The sequence below is a fragment of the Cynocephalus volans genome, chromosome 2 (genome assembly GCF_027409185.1).
Source record: "Cynocephalus volans isolate mCynVol1 chromosome 2, mCynVol1.pri, whole genome shotgun sequence".
Classification (NCBI taxonomy): Eukaryota; Metazoa; Chordata; class Mammalia; order Dermoptera; family Cynocephalidae; genus Cynocephalus; species Cynocephalus volans.
The window spans coordinates 136,134,780-136,154,713 of NC_084461.1; the positions used below are offsets into that span (position 1 = coordinate 136,134,780).

General features: G+C 42.5%; 1 protein-coding gene across 4 annotated transcripts in view; it reads left to right on the plus strand.

Moving 5' to 3' along the window:
- GRIA1 (glutamate ionotropic receptor AMPA type subunit 1) overlaps positions 1 to 19,934 on the plus strand; it is a 312,482-nt gene that overhangs the window by 207,834 nt on the left and 84,714 nt on the right. For all 4 annotated transcript variants that reach the window (XM_063085503.1, XM_063085502.1, XM_063085504.1 and 1 more), the window contains 3 exons: positions 9,607 to 9,717; positions 10,447 to 10,653; positions 16,382 to 16,752. In XM_063085503.1, coding sequence (XP_062941573.1) covers positions 9,607 to 9,717; positions 10,447 to 10,653; positions 16,382 to 16,752 — 689 coding nt within the window. The remainder of the gene's footprint in view (positions 1 to 9,606; positions 9,718 to 10,446; positions 10,654 to 16,381; positions 16,753 to 19,934) is intronic.

Consider the following 19,934-nt stretch of genomic DNA (forward strand, 5'->3'; position numbering starts at 1 on the left):
TTTGGCAGGGTGATTGTACAAGGATACTCTCTCTGGGGACAAAATAATCTACTGTGAATGATGCTTTTCCAGAAATAGCCCAAGTCTGAGCTTCATTTTTGTTATTCTGTTCTTCTGAATCCTACTGCTGGAGAAGACATCTGCTAGATCACGTAGCTCTTATACCCCTCAATTTCCACAAAATTGGAGCAGATCATGTCTGCATTAGCAGCTGATCATTGTTCTGTGAGTGTTACCTGTGTTAGTGTTTATTACCTATGGTAAATGTTACAGGGGTGGCCTGTGACTGAAATCTGGGAAACACACATATGGCTTGTTTATTCTTTAAAAGTGTTTTATTATTTGGTTTGGTTGTGAACAGTATCGGCCTCAGTGATATAGACCCCCTTGCAAGATGAATAAACTATGGCAGAGGCTCACTAGGCTGCCTAAGTTCTCATAGTGAGCTCTGGCTGAATGGAGACCTTAATCCAGGATCCTGACTCTCCAGCCCATGCTCATTCTGCTGCAGCTGCCGTGAAAGCTGAACGGATCAGAGTGACACAGTTGGGACATATCTGATGACTGAGGGGTGGAGGACAGCAGCTAGGGGAATTTTGCTGCTGCTGGAAGGGACACCAGACATGTGACCACTTCCCCAGGACATCTTCCTTTCAGATTCTAAGCAGAACTGGTGGTGTCACCCCTACCTTACAGATGAAAACATAGATGTTGTAGCTTTTTTGTGTAAGGCTTAGAACAGACAAGCAGATTGCTTCTAGATAAAAAAAAATTATTGGCCGTGCATCTGGGCTGTCACTCAGAATCCTCAGAATGGCCTTTTGCCCTCAGTAAAAAAAAAAAAAAAAAAAAAATTATTGCTATTTCCTGGTGGAAAAAATTGGCATTTCTGTACTGTGTCTGAGTGCCTGTGTGTTTGTCAAAATGGATGTTGATCTGGTTTTTCCCTCTGAGATAGTAGTGTTTTAAAATACAGCCAGATTCTTTTTTTTTTTTTATTGGTTATGAGTATCATGAGATACAAAGCTGATTGTCACTCCTCTTGCACAAGATGTGAAGGCCAGATTCACACTGGCAGCATACCCATTACCACAAATTGCGTTTGTACCCTGTGTCCCCCACCCAATTATCTCCCTCCCCCTCCCCCATATTCCCCGTTCCACTTTGTAGCCCAAGGTATGTTCTCTCCCTCTGTAAAGCCAGATTCTTTTCTGCACATTAGCAGTAGACTGAATATATGGGAGACATAGAGGTGGTACAACAAGTAAGAATAGAAGCCAGAAACTTGCAGCCCAGTCCTGCTGTAGACCAGCTGTATGGCCTTCAGCATGTTTCTTAGCCTCTCTGGGTCTTTAAAATAAGTGAGGGATGTTGGGCTATGCAACCCCTAATTCCTCTCAGCTCTGTTACCTTGGATGCCAGTGTCATCCAATGCATTTTTACCAGCTTCTTCCCTGATCACACTGTCCCTCTTCTGGCTGGGCTTTGGCTTTCTCTGTGGAAGTGGAATTTCCACTGGGACCTTCATCAGTTGACAAACTGCCCTTTGGTGTGAATTTCCCCCGTTATTACTCCCAGGACCAGGTGTTTCAGACTTTTGAGCTGAATGTAAACCTTGCACAGAGACTGTCAAGTGTCTTCTTATCTCTTTAAGATTTGCTCTTTATCAAGAACTTTTCCTCAGAAGTGAAGGCTCTATAGCAAGGTTAGTCGTTCTTAAACTTCAGCAAATAGAAGAATTATTGTTAATGGTGTAGATTTCTGGGTCCCAGCCCCTGGGCATTCTGCTTTTGGAGAGCAGAGATTAAGGCCCAGGAATCTGCACATGAAAGCCTTCTCTCCAACCTGCAGAGTTCCCAGTTGGTTCTCTAAAGGATTTAGTGAAAAACACTGGCAGAGTGTTTAAGAGCTTGGGCTTTAGAGGCAGACAGACCAGGATTTAAGTCTCTGCTTTAGCCTTCACTAGGCACGTGACCTTGAACAAGTTATTTAGTTTCCCTGGACCTCAGTTACATCATCCTCGAAAGGGTGATAATACCTCATTACCTCATAGGATTGCTGTCGGGGTTAAAGGAGACAGTGCCTATTACCCCCACTGCCTGTAGTAAGGGATTCAGAAGAGTAGCACCCAGTATGTAATGGACATTCAGCCCATGTCTGTTTGTTTGTATTTTTAAACATCCTTCTGTAGACCACAGGGATTTTATGTCAGCACTGCATTTGGGCGAGTCAGGCTGTGGGAGCCCGTGGAATGGACAAATCAGCCAACAGAAATAATAGAGCACCTTAAAATCCACAAGCAAATGGTTGTGCTTTATTTTTCAGACCCCAAGGCTGTTTTTAAACTTACTTTCCAATGACTAAATCCTTTCTTAGAATGTGGGCTTTAAGGTCCTTTGTTTACAGGAGATCTGACTTTCAGAAAATCAATTCCTCCACATCTGTGGCTTCAGGCCTTTTACTCCATCAGCCTCCTACCAAAATAATTTCTGATTTTCAAGGGCGACCTAGTTGTGCTTATTTTGGTGAACATTACATGGCCTTACCTGATGTGTGTAATGAAAAGGAGCTGCTGCTTCCTGATTCAGGGTCTCGGGGAAACTCTCCTGATCTTCAGGCCTATATCCTGTTCACTCATGTGCCAACACACCCTCTAGCTATATGGATCCAATTTGACATCCTGCTGAAAAGTGTGTGCTCTAAGCATCCATCCATCATAAAGTTTAGTAGCTTCAGATGCCAGGATTGACACTGGCTCGACTAGAACTGAATCCTCAGGAAATCCCATTTAGAGATGCACTTCACCATGGGGTACTGATTTAGGGAACTCTGTCTAAATAAAATATCTTGTCAAATTCAAGTAGAATCACAGACTCTGATAAATGGCTGCCCAAGGGATAAATGTAAGGAAAATTCTTACATCTTTCATCAGGGGACCAGCACTGTTGATTTAACCATCTTTACCCATCACCATTGTTTCCGCAAACAATTTTTGGACCTGGTTGAAGACATCTACTTCTCATTTCAACTTGATTTGAGTTCTCTTGCCCTGCCCTAAGTTTGTGATCCCCAGTTTGGACCCTGTGTTTAATTGCAATGGAAAGACTAGGCAGGAAAGAAGACTAAAGGGACCTAAAGTCCTGCTGATATAAAAAATAACCTTCTAAAGTCCAAAATAATTCATAATTCTCCATTCCATATATTCTTTGGAAGTTTTTCTTTAAATCCTTCCCACCCAATTTTGGACATACCAAATCATGTTATAGCTCTAAGGCACAGCCTCAATCCAACCACTTCTCTCCATGTCTACTGTTAACCCCAGAGCCCAAGTCACCTTCCACCCTCATTTGATAGCCCCCTTACCAGACACAAGTTCTTCTAAGTTCTTACGCCTCTGCAAGGTAACTTTTTCACCACAAGAGTTTTGACAATAATTTTTAAATATACACCAAATTATATTACTCCTCTGCTTAAAACTTTTCACTGGCTTCCAATTGCTGGTAAAATACAGTATGTCTCCTTACATTGGCCTTCAGAGCCCCGGAGGCTGCTTCCCCCTGACATCAGCCCTTGCTCCTCTTTCTGTAGCTCATCACTCTGTAGCTGCACTGGCATCTGTTCCTTGAGCACATCAAGTTCACTCTTTCCTCAAGCCTTTGCACCTGCTGTTCCTTTACCTGGCATTCTCTATCACTGTATTTCCATATGCTGTGTTTCTCGTTGTCAGTCAGGTCTCACCTCAAGTGAAGCCACTTTGGAGAGGCCATCCCCAACCAAGCTTTCTAAAGTAGCTGCCACTTACCCAGCACAGTCACATTTTCCCATTTCATTTTTTCAGAGGGTTTATTCCTTCTGATATATATTTTTGTTGGTTGACTGATCTAGATTGAAGTTGGAAAACTCCAGCCCACAAGCCAAATTCAACCCTCCACCTGTTTTTGTACAGCCCGTGAGCTAATGGTTTTATACAGCCCATATGCTAATGGTTACATTTACATTTTTACATAGTTGAAATAAATCAAAAGAAGACTATTTTTTGAGATGTCAACATTTTGATTGTGAGGAGGCAGAGAAGAGGGGAAGAAAGACAATACATAATCAGACCAAGGGTTGGCAAACTTTATCTTCAAAGGCCAGACAGTAATAATATAGGCTTTGTAGATCTTACAGTCTCTGTTGCAACTACTCATCTCCGCTATTGTAATGCAGAAGCAGCAATAGATAATACATAAACAAATGAACATAGCTGTGTTCCAAGAAAAACTTTATTTATGGACACTGAAATTTTAATTTTATGTAATTTTCACATGTATTATTTAATATATCCTCAGTGTCTGGAATATACTGACACATAGTAAACACATGCAAATAAACAGTTGTTTATTAAATGAGTGGACAATTTATTGAATGTTGCTGGGCAGTCAGGGAGCTACAGTCTGACCCATATTTCCATAGATCTTCCAGCATGTAAGGGAAAAAATGCTGGCAAATTTAATGAAATAATACCTCAAGCAGAACTCAGGTAAAGTTACACATAAACTTCCTAACTTCAAATCCTTTAAGTGTGTTAGTTTAGATAACCCTAGGTGCTATAACAGATAAACTCTAACATCTCAGCCGTTCGATGCAATAGAGGTTTATTTCTTATTCACTCAGTGGCCAGTTTTGGGGCTGAATGCTCTGGCTGAGTCAGGCTTATAGAGGCTCCACTATGGATCTGGGTCTTTGTGGCTGTCAACATCCAGCTAACAGATGGGGAAGAAAGAAAATGGAAACCATGCTGGAGATTTGGGGAAATTAACCTGGAAGAAATGCACATTATTTTTGTTGTATTCCTTTCGCTGAAACCCAATCACTTGGCCCAACTAGATGCAAAGCAGGCTGAGAAATTTCGTTGCTGGATAGGTAGCCACTTCCCACCAACCTCTCTACACTATGGAAGGCAAACAAGAATACTTAGTGGTCAGCTAGTATTCTTTGTCACAGTAAGCAACTTACTTTTTAAAAATTGATTATACAATTTTTTTAAAAAATTGATTATAATGGATCTCATTTTTTGGAAGTCAGAGGCTGTGGCTTCAGAGGCAGCCTGTAGATATCAATATATAAATTCGAATTGATGACTGTGCAAGGTAGATCAATTGAATTTGCAGTTCTATGATCATCTCCTTTTTAAATTTCATCCATTTAAAAAAAAATATGATCTATCATCTAGACTCATTTCCTACATTCAAAGAATCTTTAGAGGTAGGTGGAAAACAGGAGATCAAAAATGGTAACTGGCCCCAGGAGAAGACCTCTCACTGTCCGAATTGTTTAAATCCTCTCCTGAGTGGTGGGTCCCAATCTTCACCAAACTACTAACTCTGATTTACTTTCAGATAGAATCAAAGTTCTTGCATATCCTCAGTAGAAAATCAAAGTGTTGGATAATAATCCAACCCATTTCTCAAAGAAAGGGAAATTTGCTCTCATCTCCAAAGTGCAATGTCTCTTCAAAAATCTTTGCCAGCTTTCTTTTCATCAAACCATGGAACCGGATTTCTCAGTCTGCTAGCTTACATGAGGTGCAGGCATGTGGTTTGGTGTCACTTGGCCTCTGACCCTGGCAATATTATGTTTTATTTCCCTACAAAACGGTTGGGAATTAAATAAACTTGTTTACAACATTTAAGTATTTTACTAACTTTTGATATGAAAGTAGCTATATATAAGTCAAGCTATACAATATTTTTTATAGATCCCAATTTAACAGTAGTGCTATGATGGTAACTTTGAAAGACCGCTATTCTGAACAAGTAAAGTGTCTTCTAAGCCATATAAATCTGACCTACACAGATTCATCTTTTTCCCCCGTCTTTTATCAAAATAACTTGAGATTTCAGAGCAGTGTTTTGTGATTTTTGAACCACTTTCCCCAAGACATTTTGTATGTAAAGAAGAGTTAGATTTTCAAATGAGTTTGGAAATGCTCTATAATATGTACTTCTTTTGGAAATTGATAATGTTTAATAGCAAATTGAAAACTGAAATGTTTTGTAGTATAGAAACCTGTAAAACTTCAACTAGGATTGCCTTAATGAATATCATTTTTTAACTTACTGACAACTTAATATGAACCATGTTAACTGTTTTCCATGCATTAACTCATTCAGTTCTCACAGCAGTCCATCAGACAGGTACTGCCGTCCTATCCATACTAGAAATCAGGAACTGAGGCCCATAGTGATCAAGTAACTCGCCCAAGGTCATGTAGATAGTAACTGGGAAATCCTAGCTTTTAAACCACTTCTGTCTGAGTCCAGAAACCAATCTCTTAACCACTGAGCCCCCTGTTTTTTTTAAGTAAAACCTCTTAATACACTATGGATTTTAGAGGAATTAGCTGCATGTCAAAGGAAGCAACTTCTTCCTCTCTGCTGGTGGTTGTACAGTTTGAGTAGGAAGAGCTAAACCTGAGTATTAATTGTGAGTGGGGAGAAGGAGGAAGGAAGGAAAAAAAGAAAGAAAGGAGGGAGAGTGGGAAGAAGGGAGGGAGGGAAAAAATGGAGGAGCAAAAATACCTTAGTATCATCTATGGGGGAAAAAAGATAATCATACTTGGCAAGCATTCTCCTAAGTTTATACTGATTTTGTATACTACCATTGAGATCCATGAGACCTGGGTTCTTTGCCCTGCCACTGATCTGCTATTATAAGTTAGATCATTTGATTGTAAATCAGAGATAATAATCCCAAGCCAGTTTTCTGTACTATTTGCATAGTATAGGGATCGAAAGAGTTAAATGTTTTGAAAGTACTTTGGAGATTAAAACATAAAACAAAACAATACCAAAACAAAGACAAAAACCACCTTGCATCATGATGTACTACCATAGTGATTTTAAACATTTATTTTCAGCCAGAGGGCTTCTTGTAAAAAGCAACTCTTAAGGGGAATCCCAATATGTGAAATAGATAAAAAGCAGAACTGACTATTGGAGCAAGGATGAGGAACCCAGAGCTTCCCTCCTCTTCCCTGACCCCCTCCGCACCTCCCATGAAAGTGGTGAAGGGGCACACAGGTCCCCTGGGGTTCCTTAGAGCACTGCCCTAACAAAAGGAGGGAGGTGAGACTGCACTGTGGTCTTGACCAAGTCTCCTGGCCTTGAGTCTGTTTCTCTCTGTGTAAAAAGGAAGGGGTGGATGAAATGATTCCTTAGGCCTCTTCCATCTCTGACATTCTAGAAATCTAAGTTTCTGGTCCTTGTGTCATTAGAAAGAATGTCTCCTTCCACATTTACTAACAGCATCTTACACAGGCGACATTAGGGAAAATCTCCACACAGTGTCCTGAGAGACACACTCCCTCCTCAGGCTTCTGAACTGACTCAGCACCCAGAGTCGTTGACTCCGTCTTGGGTCACAGCTGCCTAGATGCGTTCATTCTCTCCACACGTGATTCCTGAGCTGCTTCTCTGAGAAAGGATGTGCTGGGCTCAGACAGGGACCCTAGAATGAGTACACTACAGTCTCTGCCACAAGGAGCAGAGTGGAGAGTTGGGGACAGACCTGTAAACAGCTTGACCACAGGGCTGTCATGGGAGGCATCTCCAGGGTTGGCCAGCAGCTTCCTGGAGTGTAGGAGGGCATGGCCCTGCAGTCAGCCTTCCTGCCTCAGATCCTGGCTCCATGGTTCACCTGTGGCCTTGGAAAAGCTACTTCTCCACACCTCAATTTCTTCACACTTAAAATGGGAGTGATCATTAACTACCCACTTCACTGGTTTTTGTGAGAATGAACGGACTTAAAACATAAAAAGCATTTAGAAGAGTGCCTGAAACACCTTTCAATAAATTCAGTCAATTAAACTCTTCAAGTATTCAATAAATAACAACTATTATGATTCCCAGACCAGGGCCAAGTCCTCTTTTTGCAAGAACAACATAGTGGTTAAAACCAGCATCTGTAGACAGATTTCCAGGGTTCCAGGCCAAGCTCAGCCACTTTCCAGCTACATCACCTTGGAAAAGTTAACATACTCCCCTAAGCAAGACAAAAGGGCACAAAAACTGTAAAACACTGAGCCTCTGAGATAGCAAGAACATCATCAATGCTAGCAATGGTGGTTGTTGATGGCTGCTAGTTCACAGGGAGAACTGTTTATATCAAACTGAAAGAGCTGGGAAAAACATCAGGGGAAGGTGACATCTGAGCAGACCGTTTGGCATGAGCCTCGGTTTTTGTGAGCCTGAGCTGAGTTCTGGCTGTCAGTAGACCTGCTGCTCCTTCTGCATATGTACTTGTAGTTCTCTTTCCTTTTTTTCCCTTTATATCTACAGCCAGCAGAAAGATCCCAGAACAAAATACAACTGTCTAGAGAGAGAGAAGAAAGAGAGAGAAGGATATAGGAGGTATAGGTGTGTGTTTGTGTGTGTTTATCAGCCATGTCATTCTGCTGTGCCAAAGCCTTCCATGACTCCCTGTTGCCCTCAGGATATAGTCTACACTGCTTAGCCTGGCCTTCAAAGCTCTCTGCTGCTTAGACCCAAGCACGCACTGCCCTCTTGGGCTAACCCTGTCTTCCGTCCAAAAACTGCTGAACTTACACATCTGGGCAGATTCCTGCCATCACACTTGGCTCATGTTCTCCCTAACCTGAAAGATTTGGCCCCACTCCATGCATCTCCCAGAATCTCAAGCCCTGCCTCCTCCTACTGCTTTTTTCCCTGCATAGGTCCCCCACTTGGATTTTCTGTCTCTGAACTCCTTAGGGCCACTCACTTGTCACTTGTAGGGTCATGTGTACGTGTGTGTCATGTCTTCCCAAGAAGACCAGAGGTGTTCTCAGAGCAAGAACTGTCTCTCAGACTTCTTTGTGTCTCTTTCTCAACCGTGCCACACAGCAACACCAATGTTCTTAGCTCAGAGCCTTGCACACAATAGGGATTCAGTAGATTCATGCTGAAAGACCTTGGAAAATGAGTCAGTATGAATAACCTTCTGATATTTGAACAATTAATGTTGTCAACCATTATTTTTAGGCACTACTGTATGCTCAGCATTATAATAGTTATACCTGGAAATAAAAGAAATAAAGAAAGGATAAAATAACCATCCTAGGAAGTTAAATCTAGATGGAAAAATACTGCTAATCTGAAAAAAAAGTAAAAGGAATGTAATGTTTAAATCACATAATTCCAATTGCTTGAGGAATGTAATGTTTAAATCACATGATTCCAACTGCTTCACAATGAGTTTGGTGAAGAGAAGTGTTAATAGGCATGGATGAAAGAGGGGTTTGGCCCTGGAACAACTGCAGGGAACTAAATCCCCACAGCCCTGGATTACACTGAAAAAAATAGGTGAGCTGTGTAAACTGTTAAACTCTCATCCCTCAGAGGGAGCAATTTCCAGGTTTAGCCCACCACGGTGAGGATTTTCACTGGGGGCAAGGTAGGGGAGACCTGGAAAACATCTTGCCTCTTGTTGCCTCTGTCTGCCAATGCTTTAGAGACCGGTGTGTCCCATACTGTGAGGTATGATGCTGAGCTCCTTGCTTTCCTGTCTCTGGTGTTGGCTGGTGGCCTGGACCTCCTTACATCTCCACCTTCTTCTCATTAACAGATCGGTTACTGGAATGAAGATGATAAGTTTGTCCCTGCAGCCACCGATGCTCAAGCTGGGGGGGATAACTCAAGTGTTCAGAATAGAACATACATCGTCACAACAATCCTAGTGAGTACTCAGTCCTTCATCAGGGTGACTTGGGATTCAAGCCAGACCAACACAAGGGTTTTCCACCAGGAATGAAAGCTGGTCATTCTTCCTGCTGAAAGTGTGCCATAGATAGAAACAAGGAGTGGAAAACAGAATGCCTTGGAAGTGAAAGGTTCTGAGTTTTCACTCTGTACCTCGTAGTTTCACTCTCTCACTTTGTACCCCAGGATAAGCCAGTTACTCTCTTTTGAGCCAGCTTTCCCATGTAGACGACATAAGGGTGAGACTAAATTGTGCTGGTTTTCATGCTCCACTTTCCCTCAGTAGAAGTCATTTTCAAAGAAAGTCACCTGAAGTCCAGCACACGAAGTACATGTAAGTGAAGCTGCTGTGATTTTCAGTGATTAATAATGAGAAACCTGGAGCCTATTCAGGGTCTGCTTTACCATCATAGTGCCCCCAGAAATGTCTCCAAAAATTACAAGAGCTCCTGGAACATAATTTGAAAAGCTGTGTACCGTATCTCAATGATGAAACATTCTTATTTCAACAAAGGTTGCTTCCTTAACCCAAGAAGTTTGTAATGGGGGTAGGGAGGACAGAAATTCAGGAAGTAGATTTCAGGGCTAGAGAGACTTCTTCAGTGTTAACCAATGTTCACGACATCCTCCTCTCCCATGCCAAAGTCCTCCCTACCTGTGGATAAACCCATAACCCACATTCTCTGTCTCCCCATTTCTCTACCAGGAAGATCCTTATGTGATGCTCAAGAAGAATGCCAACCAGTTCGAGGGCAATGACCGCTACGAGGGCTACTGTGTAGAGCTGGCGGCAGAGATCGCCAAGCATGTGGGCTACTCCTACCGTCTCGAGATCGTCAGTGATGGAAAATATGGAGCCCGAGACCCTGACACAAAGGCCTGGAATGGCATGGTGGGAGAGCTGGTCTATGGAGTAAGTTCCCCCCAGGGTGGGGACTTGGAGGTCAGAGGCAGAGGATTTGGTGGTTAGCTGGCCCTGCCCACAGATGCCTATTAGACCCTATATTTGAGTATTGTTGCTGCTGAATAGATGAGTCATCCACAATCCAATGTCTTAAGACACTCTTTGTTCAGGTTCCTGGTCCCAAATCCCTCAGCCCAATTCAGTATCTCCAGGTGACTTCAGGTGATCATTGTCTAAACAGATGACAATATAACTCCAAGTTTGATTTTCCTGAGGTAGACTGCTGAGTTGTCACTTCCCCACTCAAAGTCATGTATGGCTCCCTCAGTATAAATTTCTTCTCTGGTGTTAGATGCACCTGGATCCAACCTGACCTTCTAGTCACTTGCCCCTATACACCCTCTCATGCAACTTACAATGCAACCCAACTGCCCCTGTGCTCACTCTGTCCCCTCAAGTGCTCCCTTCCATTCTCCACCTCGAAAATCTTACTCCTCTTCCAAACCCTGTATTAAATATGACTTTTTCCAAGGTGTCATCTCTTTATCTCCATATCAGATGTGAACTCCACTTTTAACAGTTCTTGCCTTCCCCTGTAGAATTTAGTTTCTGCTTCTTTTATGGCTTCCCTGCCATGTACAACAGTTATCTGTGTAGGAGAGGTAGGTCTACTCCATCTTTATATCACTCACCACACTTGAAATAACTCCATGTCCAATTGCTGTAAAATCTCCAATAAATTAAAGCGGTTTTGAGAAGCCTTTGAATGCCCTGCATTGTTTTGAGTATTTAGGGAGTCATTGAGAAGCAAAAGATCCAATCCCTTTCCCCAAGGATCTTACCATTTTATGGTGTAGAAAAGACAGAGAGAGAGAATAGGAAAAGACAGCATAGAATCAAGGAATCTAAATTGTATTGTCCAGTTGAGAGGCTAATGTGGGTTTGCATAGCCCTCAGGAAGGATGTGGAACATGAAAAGTGGCCATATTCAAATAGAAAGAGAAAGACAGCTCAGGAATTTCTAAAGCATAAGCAATAGGATGGTGGGGGGATAAGTAAGGTGTGGGGGAGAGTAAGAACACACTGACAGCTTTGTCAAGGGCTTGGGTGCAGGAGCAGTCAGGGTAAGTTTGAGTGAGAGGTGACAAGGGGCAGAGTGTGGGCACTGAGAGATCATGAAGGCTCTTCAGTAGAGGGACAACAAAAGGCACTGGAAAAAGAATCCAGCCACCACATGCAGAAAAGAGACCACCACAGCTTCACTCACAGCAACTGGAAGCTCTGAGGGTGGCAGGGGGCAGTCTTTGAGCTTAAGCCTGTGCCAAGCCCCAGGTTGGTGATAAGTGCTGGTCGGGACAAAGCAACCACTGAGGAGCACTTAAAATCTCATTACCTCGTATCACGGCAAGAAGGGTCACGATGGCCATAAGAGATACACTAGTACAAAGGAAATTCAAAGAAGAAAAAGATGGAATAAAGAAAATCTCCCTCACGGAGGTGGCTTTTGAGGTGACCTGTGAAGGCGGTTAATGAGTTGAGGAATGGGACGTGCTCCTCCCCTTCTTTCTTCCCTCTACTGCCTCTCACTTTGGGAAGCTCCATTGATGAAAGATACCTGGATGGTTCATGCTGCATCTGGAGGTTGGTTTCCATGGGAACCCCCACCAGGCTCTTAAGGTCATCCCCTTGGCAACTACTGTGAACTTTTCACCTTCTCCAGCATTCATCTTCACCTTCACCTCATGGAGTGCTGTACCATTAGTAAAAAAAAAAAAAAAAAAAAAGCCTGTGATCTGGGCAGAACAATGGTGTGATCATCTTGAGGGCGAGCCCCCCAGTAGCTGCAGTGCATGGTGAGCCGTTGCTCATCAGGCTTCGGACAGGCCGGAGTGACCCCTGTATGCCTCGGCTGCTGGCCTGCCCGTTCCTCCTCCCCTTCACCAGGCCTGGCCCTCTGCCTGGTAAAAACTGTTCTGTAGGCTCCATGACGGGTCCCATTTGATGCCCTCCCTTGATTTTTAGTGTAGCTTCCCTTTTCTGTCCCCCTGAGGAAAAACAGAGGGGGTTAGAGAAGTATCTCTTAACCGCAAACCACCAGTGAGGTCAGGAAGAATTCATCTGAATGTCTCCAAATTTATTTCTTCTGTGCCTTTTAAATAGCTAAGTCAATCAGCATCTCTGTTCCTTTTGGTCCCTCTTGTTCTTATCAGCAATGGCAGTAGTAACATCTCATCACATAGTATGTGCTGGGTGCTGTGCTAAACACTTAACTCACATTCTTTCATCTACTCCTCGTATCAACTCCATAGAGGAGATAAGATTATTTTCCACATTTTGTAGTTAAGGACACTGAGGTCCAGGAAAGTTAGATAAGTTGGCAAAGGACACACAGCTAGTAATGGAGTCACGACATGCAGCACTGGCTTTTGTGCTCCACACCAGGACATGCTACCTCGTAGAAATCACACCATCCAAACACTGGACTGCAAAGCCAATATCAACTGAGAGAACAGCAAATGTCTGTGTTTGCAGAATGCTACATCCTGCAAATGAAGTTTTTGCTTCTTGCATGGATATGTCTTTGTGCCTTATTCATGTCATAGGTTGTCTTTCCTGTGTGTCCTTTGTCTTGGTGAAGCATAAAGACAGTGAGCTTTACAGACAAATGCCTGAATTTGAGTCCCAACTCTGCCAACTTACTGGCTGCATGATTCCTCCAAGGGTCACCCCTATAAAACAGGACAAGTGAATCCTTTATCACAGGCCTGGGGTGGGGAGAATTCACCTACACAGTGCCTAGCTCAGAGCAGATCTCCATCCTTGATAGTTTTATCCATCTTTTGCTTTTTTCTACCACATCAAAACTGTGTACCGTTCTCCCAGGATCATTTGTAGACATCACATACTTCATTTTGGGATCCCTTAGGTCATGGCTCTCAAAGGTGGTCCCTGATCCAGCAGTGTCAACATCACCTGGGAACTTGCTAGAAATGCAGATTCTCACCCGTCACCCCAGGCCCACTGAATCTACAAACTCTGCCATCTGTGTTTTTCAAAGCCCTCCAGGTGATTCTGATGCATGGTCCAGTTTGAGAGCATTGCCCAAAAATGTCAATTTTAAAAAAAATAATTTTGAATTCCTATAAAATGCTCACACTTCACAGTACTCTCACATATCTGAATATTTTGACCCTCACAAAATAATCCTGTGAAATAGGTAAAACGAGAATTATTATACTTTTTTTTTAAATGAGGAAATTGATATCCAAAAAGACAACTATTTAACTTGGGTCTACATGGTTAGGGAGTTGGAAAGAAGAGCAGCCTGGTCTTAGGTAAGCTCTGTGCTTGACCAGTCTTGTGAAGCTCCAGTAACTACTTCAGGTGGTAGAAATCAACTCCTGAGCCCTGTCCATCAGTATCAAACAATCTGAAACACTGCTGCTTTGCATAAACCACCTTCCTCTCTGGACCTGAGTTTCTTATCTGTAAAATGAGGTAGTTGAATTTATCATCTCCCACTGTGTGTGTATCCCACACACATGGGCCCTTTTTGATGCTTAGGGAAATAAATGACCTATGCCAAATAATTTTGGAAATACTGTATCCTACTTACCCCTCTTGGAAATTCACAGTGTGTGGTGGTCTTCTAAAGGTTCTGAGAAGTCCTGCTCCAAATTAACCTGTTTAAACCCATTTTCCAAATACGTTTATTTTCATGTTATACTTATCAACATCCATCCAGAAATAATGTTCCATGGAACAAATCTTGGAATTGCTAAATGGACTAAGCATTAAGATTATGTGGTTTATGATTTTACAGTCCGTGATTCCTTTTATTAATTCACATCAGGAAGCATCAAAAAGTCCGTTCAATATCCTTTATTACTTTCACACCTGGTCTTCATCTATCTCCCTTCTGGGTAACTTGTGGTCAGTCCCTCCCAGGTCTTTCTCATTATTTTACTCCCCCATACCTTTTCTGTGTTAGGTTACAGAGAAAAGAATAGCTATCTCCTCCCTTGCCCTGGCTTGTATTTTTAAAAATTATCAAGATTTATGCAGTGGGTATTAGGGGAAAAAAAAAAAACAGAATCACTATGAAATTCACACCTGACTCCATACTGCTTTATGGAAATTTCTTTCTATAAGTGGGAACTTAAATCATTCTGAAGCTAGGTTTTTTATTCCATTTAAAGCACCTTCTCAATAATTCCAGCCAATGAGATTATAACCAGAGTAAACCTTCTTGAAGCAACAGCTGGCCGGCCGGGGGGGCAGGGCCCTCATCTGCACACCATCTGTCACCAGCCTCACATCTGGACTGTTGAGCAGCAGCATAAGAGAAAGCCATTCACTTCGAACAGACTTGCATAGACATGTCTCTCATTTCAGAAATGAACATTGTGGCATCTGTCCATGGAAACCCTCTTGGGTTTCCAGGATCTCTCGATCTCGAGCAGCGGATTTTTATGAGTAAATGCCGATGCTTCTGCCATTAGAGAGAGGTGAGAAAGACAGAAGAGAAAGGACTGGTGATTTCACATGCTGGATGCCCAGGGATGAACATTTCTTACAAACTTCTCATGTTTATCTACATGCTGGATTTGAAATTTAAAAATTGAATTGGTCTCTTAGCAGTCTTCCTGAAAAGGAAAAAAATAGTCGAGATTCTACTTTACCTTTTCATCACCAGGCCTTTATTCACGTGGCTTCCTCCTCCTGGAATGTTGTCCTGTGTCAGAGTAGCCTGTCAAAATCCTATCTCTCCTTCAATGCCAAAGTTATATGTTACCTCTTCCATGATACAGTCCCTGATCTCCCCAGTCAGAATGAATCTCTCCCTGGTATCTTGTAGCATTTTTCTTGAATAGCACATATCTGTTCTACCTTGTAGGCTGGAAAATTGTGCTATGAGTGTGTGTGTGTGTGTGTGTCAATTTCTCCTACTAGTTTGTAATTCCCTAAGTGTGGGAACTGTCAGCCTAGAGCTTGCACATAGCAAGTGCTCGATAAATGTTTATTGAGTTCAATTTGCCTTTACCACCTTGTTAGCTAGGATTATCTTGGTTGCAGTTAAAGAAACCCAATTCAAACTAAGTTACACAAACACAAGGATTGGCTCATGTTCTTGGCAACAAACAGAGGGAGGTATTGACACATGTTTTTAGGGAGTCCAAAGTAGTCCCTAAATTTAGAGTGGCCCAAATTATTGCATCAGGGATCATCTTCTGCATCTCTCAGCTCTGGCTCTCAGGGCTAATTCTCACTAAACCCACTTTGGTCCTATACTATCCTTGAATTCATCATTCTTGACAGAGGAGTGGAGTATGCTGATTGGCCAAACCCAAATCATGAGCTTCCCCGTGTAACCAGAGGGATCAGCCTCATTCCAACCCAGAGGACTGAGAGTGGGGCGGGAGTGGTTCTCCTACCAGAGCAGGGAGGCATGGCTGCTGGTCAGGCAATGAAAAACAGATATCGCACAGTCTCGTCCTTGCAGGGTGATGAAGAAGGCTGTAACAATTAGACCTGTCAAATAATGGGATAATCTCTCCTGTAGATACTGAGCTGATCATCCATTTGTCATAAATGTTTTATAGAGTAGGAGGGGTTAGATTTCTAAGGTTCTTTCCTACTCTCACATCCTTTAAGATACAAAAGAATACACAGTGAACAGAGAAACAAGAGAACAGAGAGCTGCTGAGCATTTTTTTTTTTCTTTTTTGTTTTGCAGAGAGCAGATGTGGCTGTGGCTCCCTTAACTATCACCTTGGTCCGGGAAGAGGTTATAGATTTCTCCAAGCCATTTATGAGTTTGGGGATCTCCATCATGATTAAAAAACCACAGAAGTCCAAGCCAGGGGTCTTCTCCTTCCTTGACCCTTTGGCTTATGAGATTTGGATGTGCATCGTTTTTGCCTACATTGGAGTGAGTGTCGTCCTCTTCCTGGTCAGCCGCTTCAGCCCCTATGAATGGCACAGTGAAGAGTTTGAGGAAGGACGGGACCAGACAACCAGTGACCAGTCCAATGAGTTTGGGATATTCAACAGCTTGTGGTTCTCCCTGGGAGCCTTCATGCAGCAAGGATGTGACATTTCTCCCAGGTCAGTCAGCTCTTCTCAACCCCTTTGCTCAATGCTATATTTTTCTTGGCAAAGAATACTGGAAAGTTAAGAGGTGGGAATTATTTTCAGACTTCATTGTGTTCAGTTTTTCAACGATTCTTTATAGTCATCTGCCCATTGCATGCTGTGGATTATCTGCAGACATCCTGTGGCTGGGCCAGCTCCATCTGCTGTCTGGTTAATGTGCTCTGTCAAGATTAATAGGCATCATCAGGACTCTAGTGGTCTGTAGCTGAAAGGTACAGGGAAAGGATGGGGGGTCAGTGTGGTACACTAACATTTATTGAGCACCTACCGTATACCAAGCAAGGATTTGAGCCCTGTGCGTGCACTTATCTTATTGAGTCCTCACAGAAGTGTAAGGTGAGATCCCCGTTACATCTCCTTTTACAGGAAGGTTATGCAGCTAGTAGAGTTGAGATTCAGACCATGTCCTATACCACTTGTGCATGGTGGAAGGAGCACTGGGCTGTGAGAGGGTTCTAGTACTGGCCGTAGCACATGGGCTCTTCCTGTGGCCCTAGGTGAGTCACTGCACCCTAGTAGACCTTGCCTTCTTCGTCTTAAAGAGAAAAGGGTTCTCCGTTTCTCAGTTCTGAGAAAGATCCTAGAAATAATCTAGAGGCAGTGGTGATATAAATTTGTTTCTTGTTGTTCAAAAATGGGATTTCTCAGAGGTGCCCCAAATAACACACTGAGATTAACCAAATCAGTGGGATTTCAGCCCCTTACTAGAATCAGAGTAGCTTTATTTATGTCTGTTTTATATTTTGAACTTGTGAATACAATTTATTTTGAAAAAAAAAATGATTCTGAAGCTAAGAAAGAAAGGCGTGGAAAGGAGAGAGGGGAAAAGAAATTTTAAAACTACCCATGTAGACGAACTCCCACATTTACTGACCTCCTGTCTTTATGTACTTTTGACTATGTTCTGGAATATTCATGCCACAAATCCCCTCCAATTTACCTGATAAATAAGCACTAACTCTATTTCCCTTTACAGTCCCTTAATGTCTATGAACTCTTTCTCCAGTAGGCATTTCCTTGTAGGTTATTAAATTTCAAAAGCATGCAGGAAGGGATGTCTTAGAATTTGGCTTCCTTGGATAGATCCGGGAGCATAAGTGCATAAATATCAAGATGACATGGACATGTGCTGGGGGCATCTTTACCACTTGTCTACATTTTGCACTTGAGTGTCAATGAGGACCAATATTCCTAAGCAGCAATGGAGAGAAATCTTCCTAACAAGCTTGCCGCAGGACTTATTTTGCCTACTGTATAATTTAGGAAGTCTCATCGTTCACCATTATGATTTTGTTTTTCTTTAAATAAGAAGACAGTCAGCAGCGGGGGGGTGGGGAAGTGTGGGAGAGGAGGTGTGAGACTGGATGCTTGGCCAATACTGGCAAACACATGGTGAAGAGTAGAAAGAACCAAGCAAGGGAAGGGCTTGCTTAAAAATAAATCAGGCCAGTGGATAAACAGTGGGAAGAAATGATTCTTATCTAGTCAGTATAATGCAGGTTCATCAAAATACGCACATGTCAGAAAAGGCCCATTAGCTTGTTGTTTCTCCATTATTTCCATCATAAGTGGGCAAGTTCATGGTCTCCAAACTGTGTCCTCTGTCAGGCATGTTCTTGTTTAATCTGTACAGCGTTTGGCAATGGTTGTCCAAATTGAGTGGCAGCCACCCTCTTTAGCAAATCCATGCAATCACCAGTTCACCCCAGCCCCCAACTGACCTCCTTCATTCCTGTGCTACTCAGCTGGCCCCTGAGGGTATTTGAGATTGTGACCTCTGGCTGCCAGAGGACTTTCAAACTGTGTTTCCTGGATTTCTGAGGGTTCCCTTAGGGTATCTTGAGAGCTGACACTAAGTTGAAGGTGAAACTGAATAGCAACATGGCCAGCCTCCCTCCTCCCTAACTTTAATAAAACAACTCCACTCTATGCCTCTGTTTTTTCATTGATAAAATGGAAATAACAGTTCCTGCCTCAAGCATTGTTGTAAAGTTTAAGGGATTGATAGATATAAACCCATAACACAGTACCCTGCCTTCACAGAGGAAGCACTATATAAAATAGATGCTATTTTTGTCTATTTTATTGATTTATATATTGGACTTTGACTAAACTTGACTAGAAGAAACGGTGCCACTGCTCACACTGACATGAAAGCCTAGTACCCTCTTCCGGGGAAGTTCATGGACAAAGCAGAAATAGCCAGTGGTTCACTCCAGAGACAAGCAATATCTGGTCCTTCCTCCTCACAGAAACTGGGGGAAAGGATTTGTGACTTTGGATGAAAGAGTCTGACAGACACAGAAGTGAACTGTCACAATAAAGAGTTTTATCCACTTGAGATAGACTTTTCCTTATCAAGCCCACCCTGGCCAATCCCAGAGTTTAGGAGCCTGTAGAAACCCCCTAAGAGTCAGAATATTTGTCATAGCATTTCTTGGAAATTCAAGTATAAGTTAAAAAGAAAAGACAAATACTTCATCTCACCTTGGGCCAGTCAAAAAGACAAGGATGCTAAAAGAGTGATTAGGGGCAGAAACCAGGCAGACGACGATAAACACCAACAGAAACTTTTGTCGTTGTTGTTTATGTATTTCCTGATGAAGTCAGTAAGTTTCATGAGCCTCTGATGTGTACAGCACAAAGTTGGACACTCTGGTGCTGCAGTGGAAGGTATTTTAAGGAGATTACACCCGTCAAACATCCTTCCAAACGAGCTTCAATTGATTGTTCTTGCTTCTTCTTTGAAGAATATATCAAAAACTCTCACTAATTTAGAATTTGGGGAACTAAGTTCCATCTGAATTACACTTATCTGCACTCATACACAAGTAGCTTTGTCTCTTTCTAATCTCTTCAAAGTTAATGTCTAATAACCAAAACCAACAAAGTGTGGCCAAATGTGGTTGTGTGGAAGTAACAAACAAAACCTGACCTCATTAATATGAACAGATGGGGGTTATCCTTCTCACGTTATAAGAAAAATGGTGCAGGCAGTGGCTTGTGCCCCAGTGCAACCAGGATTGGCTGTTCTGTGATTCTCAGCCTCTTCTTCTTGTTCCCAAGATGGCAGCTTCCAAAAATTTTGTCTATGTTCAAGCAAAGGGGAAGAAGTGCCAGCTATTTCGATCTCT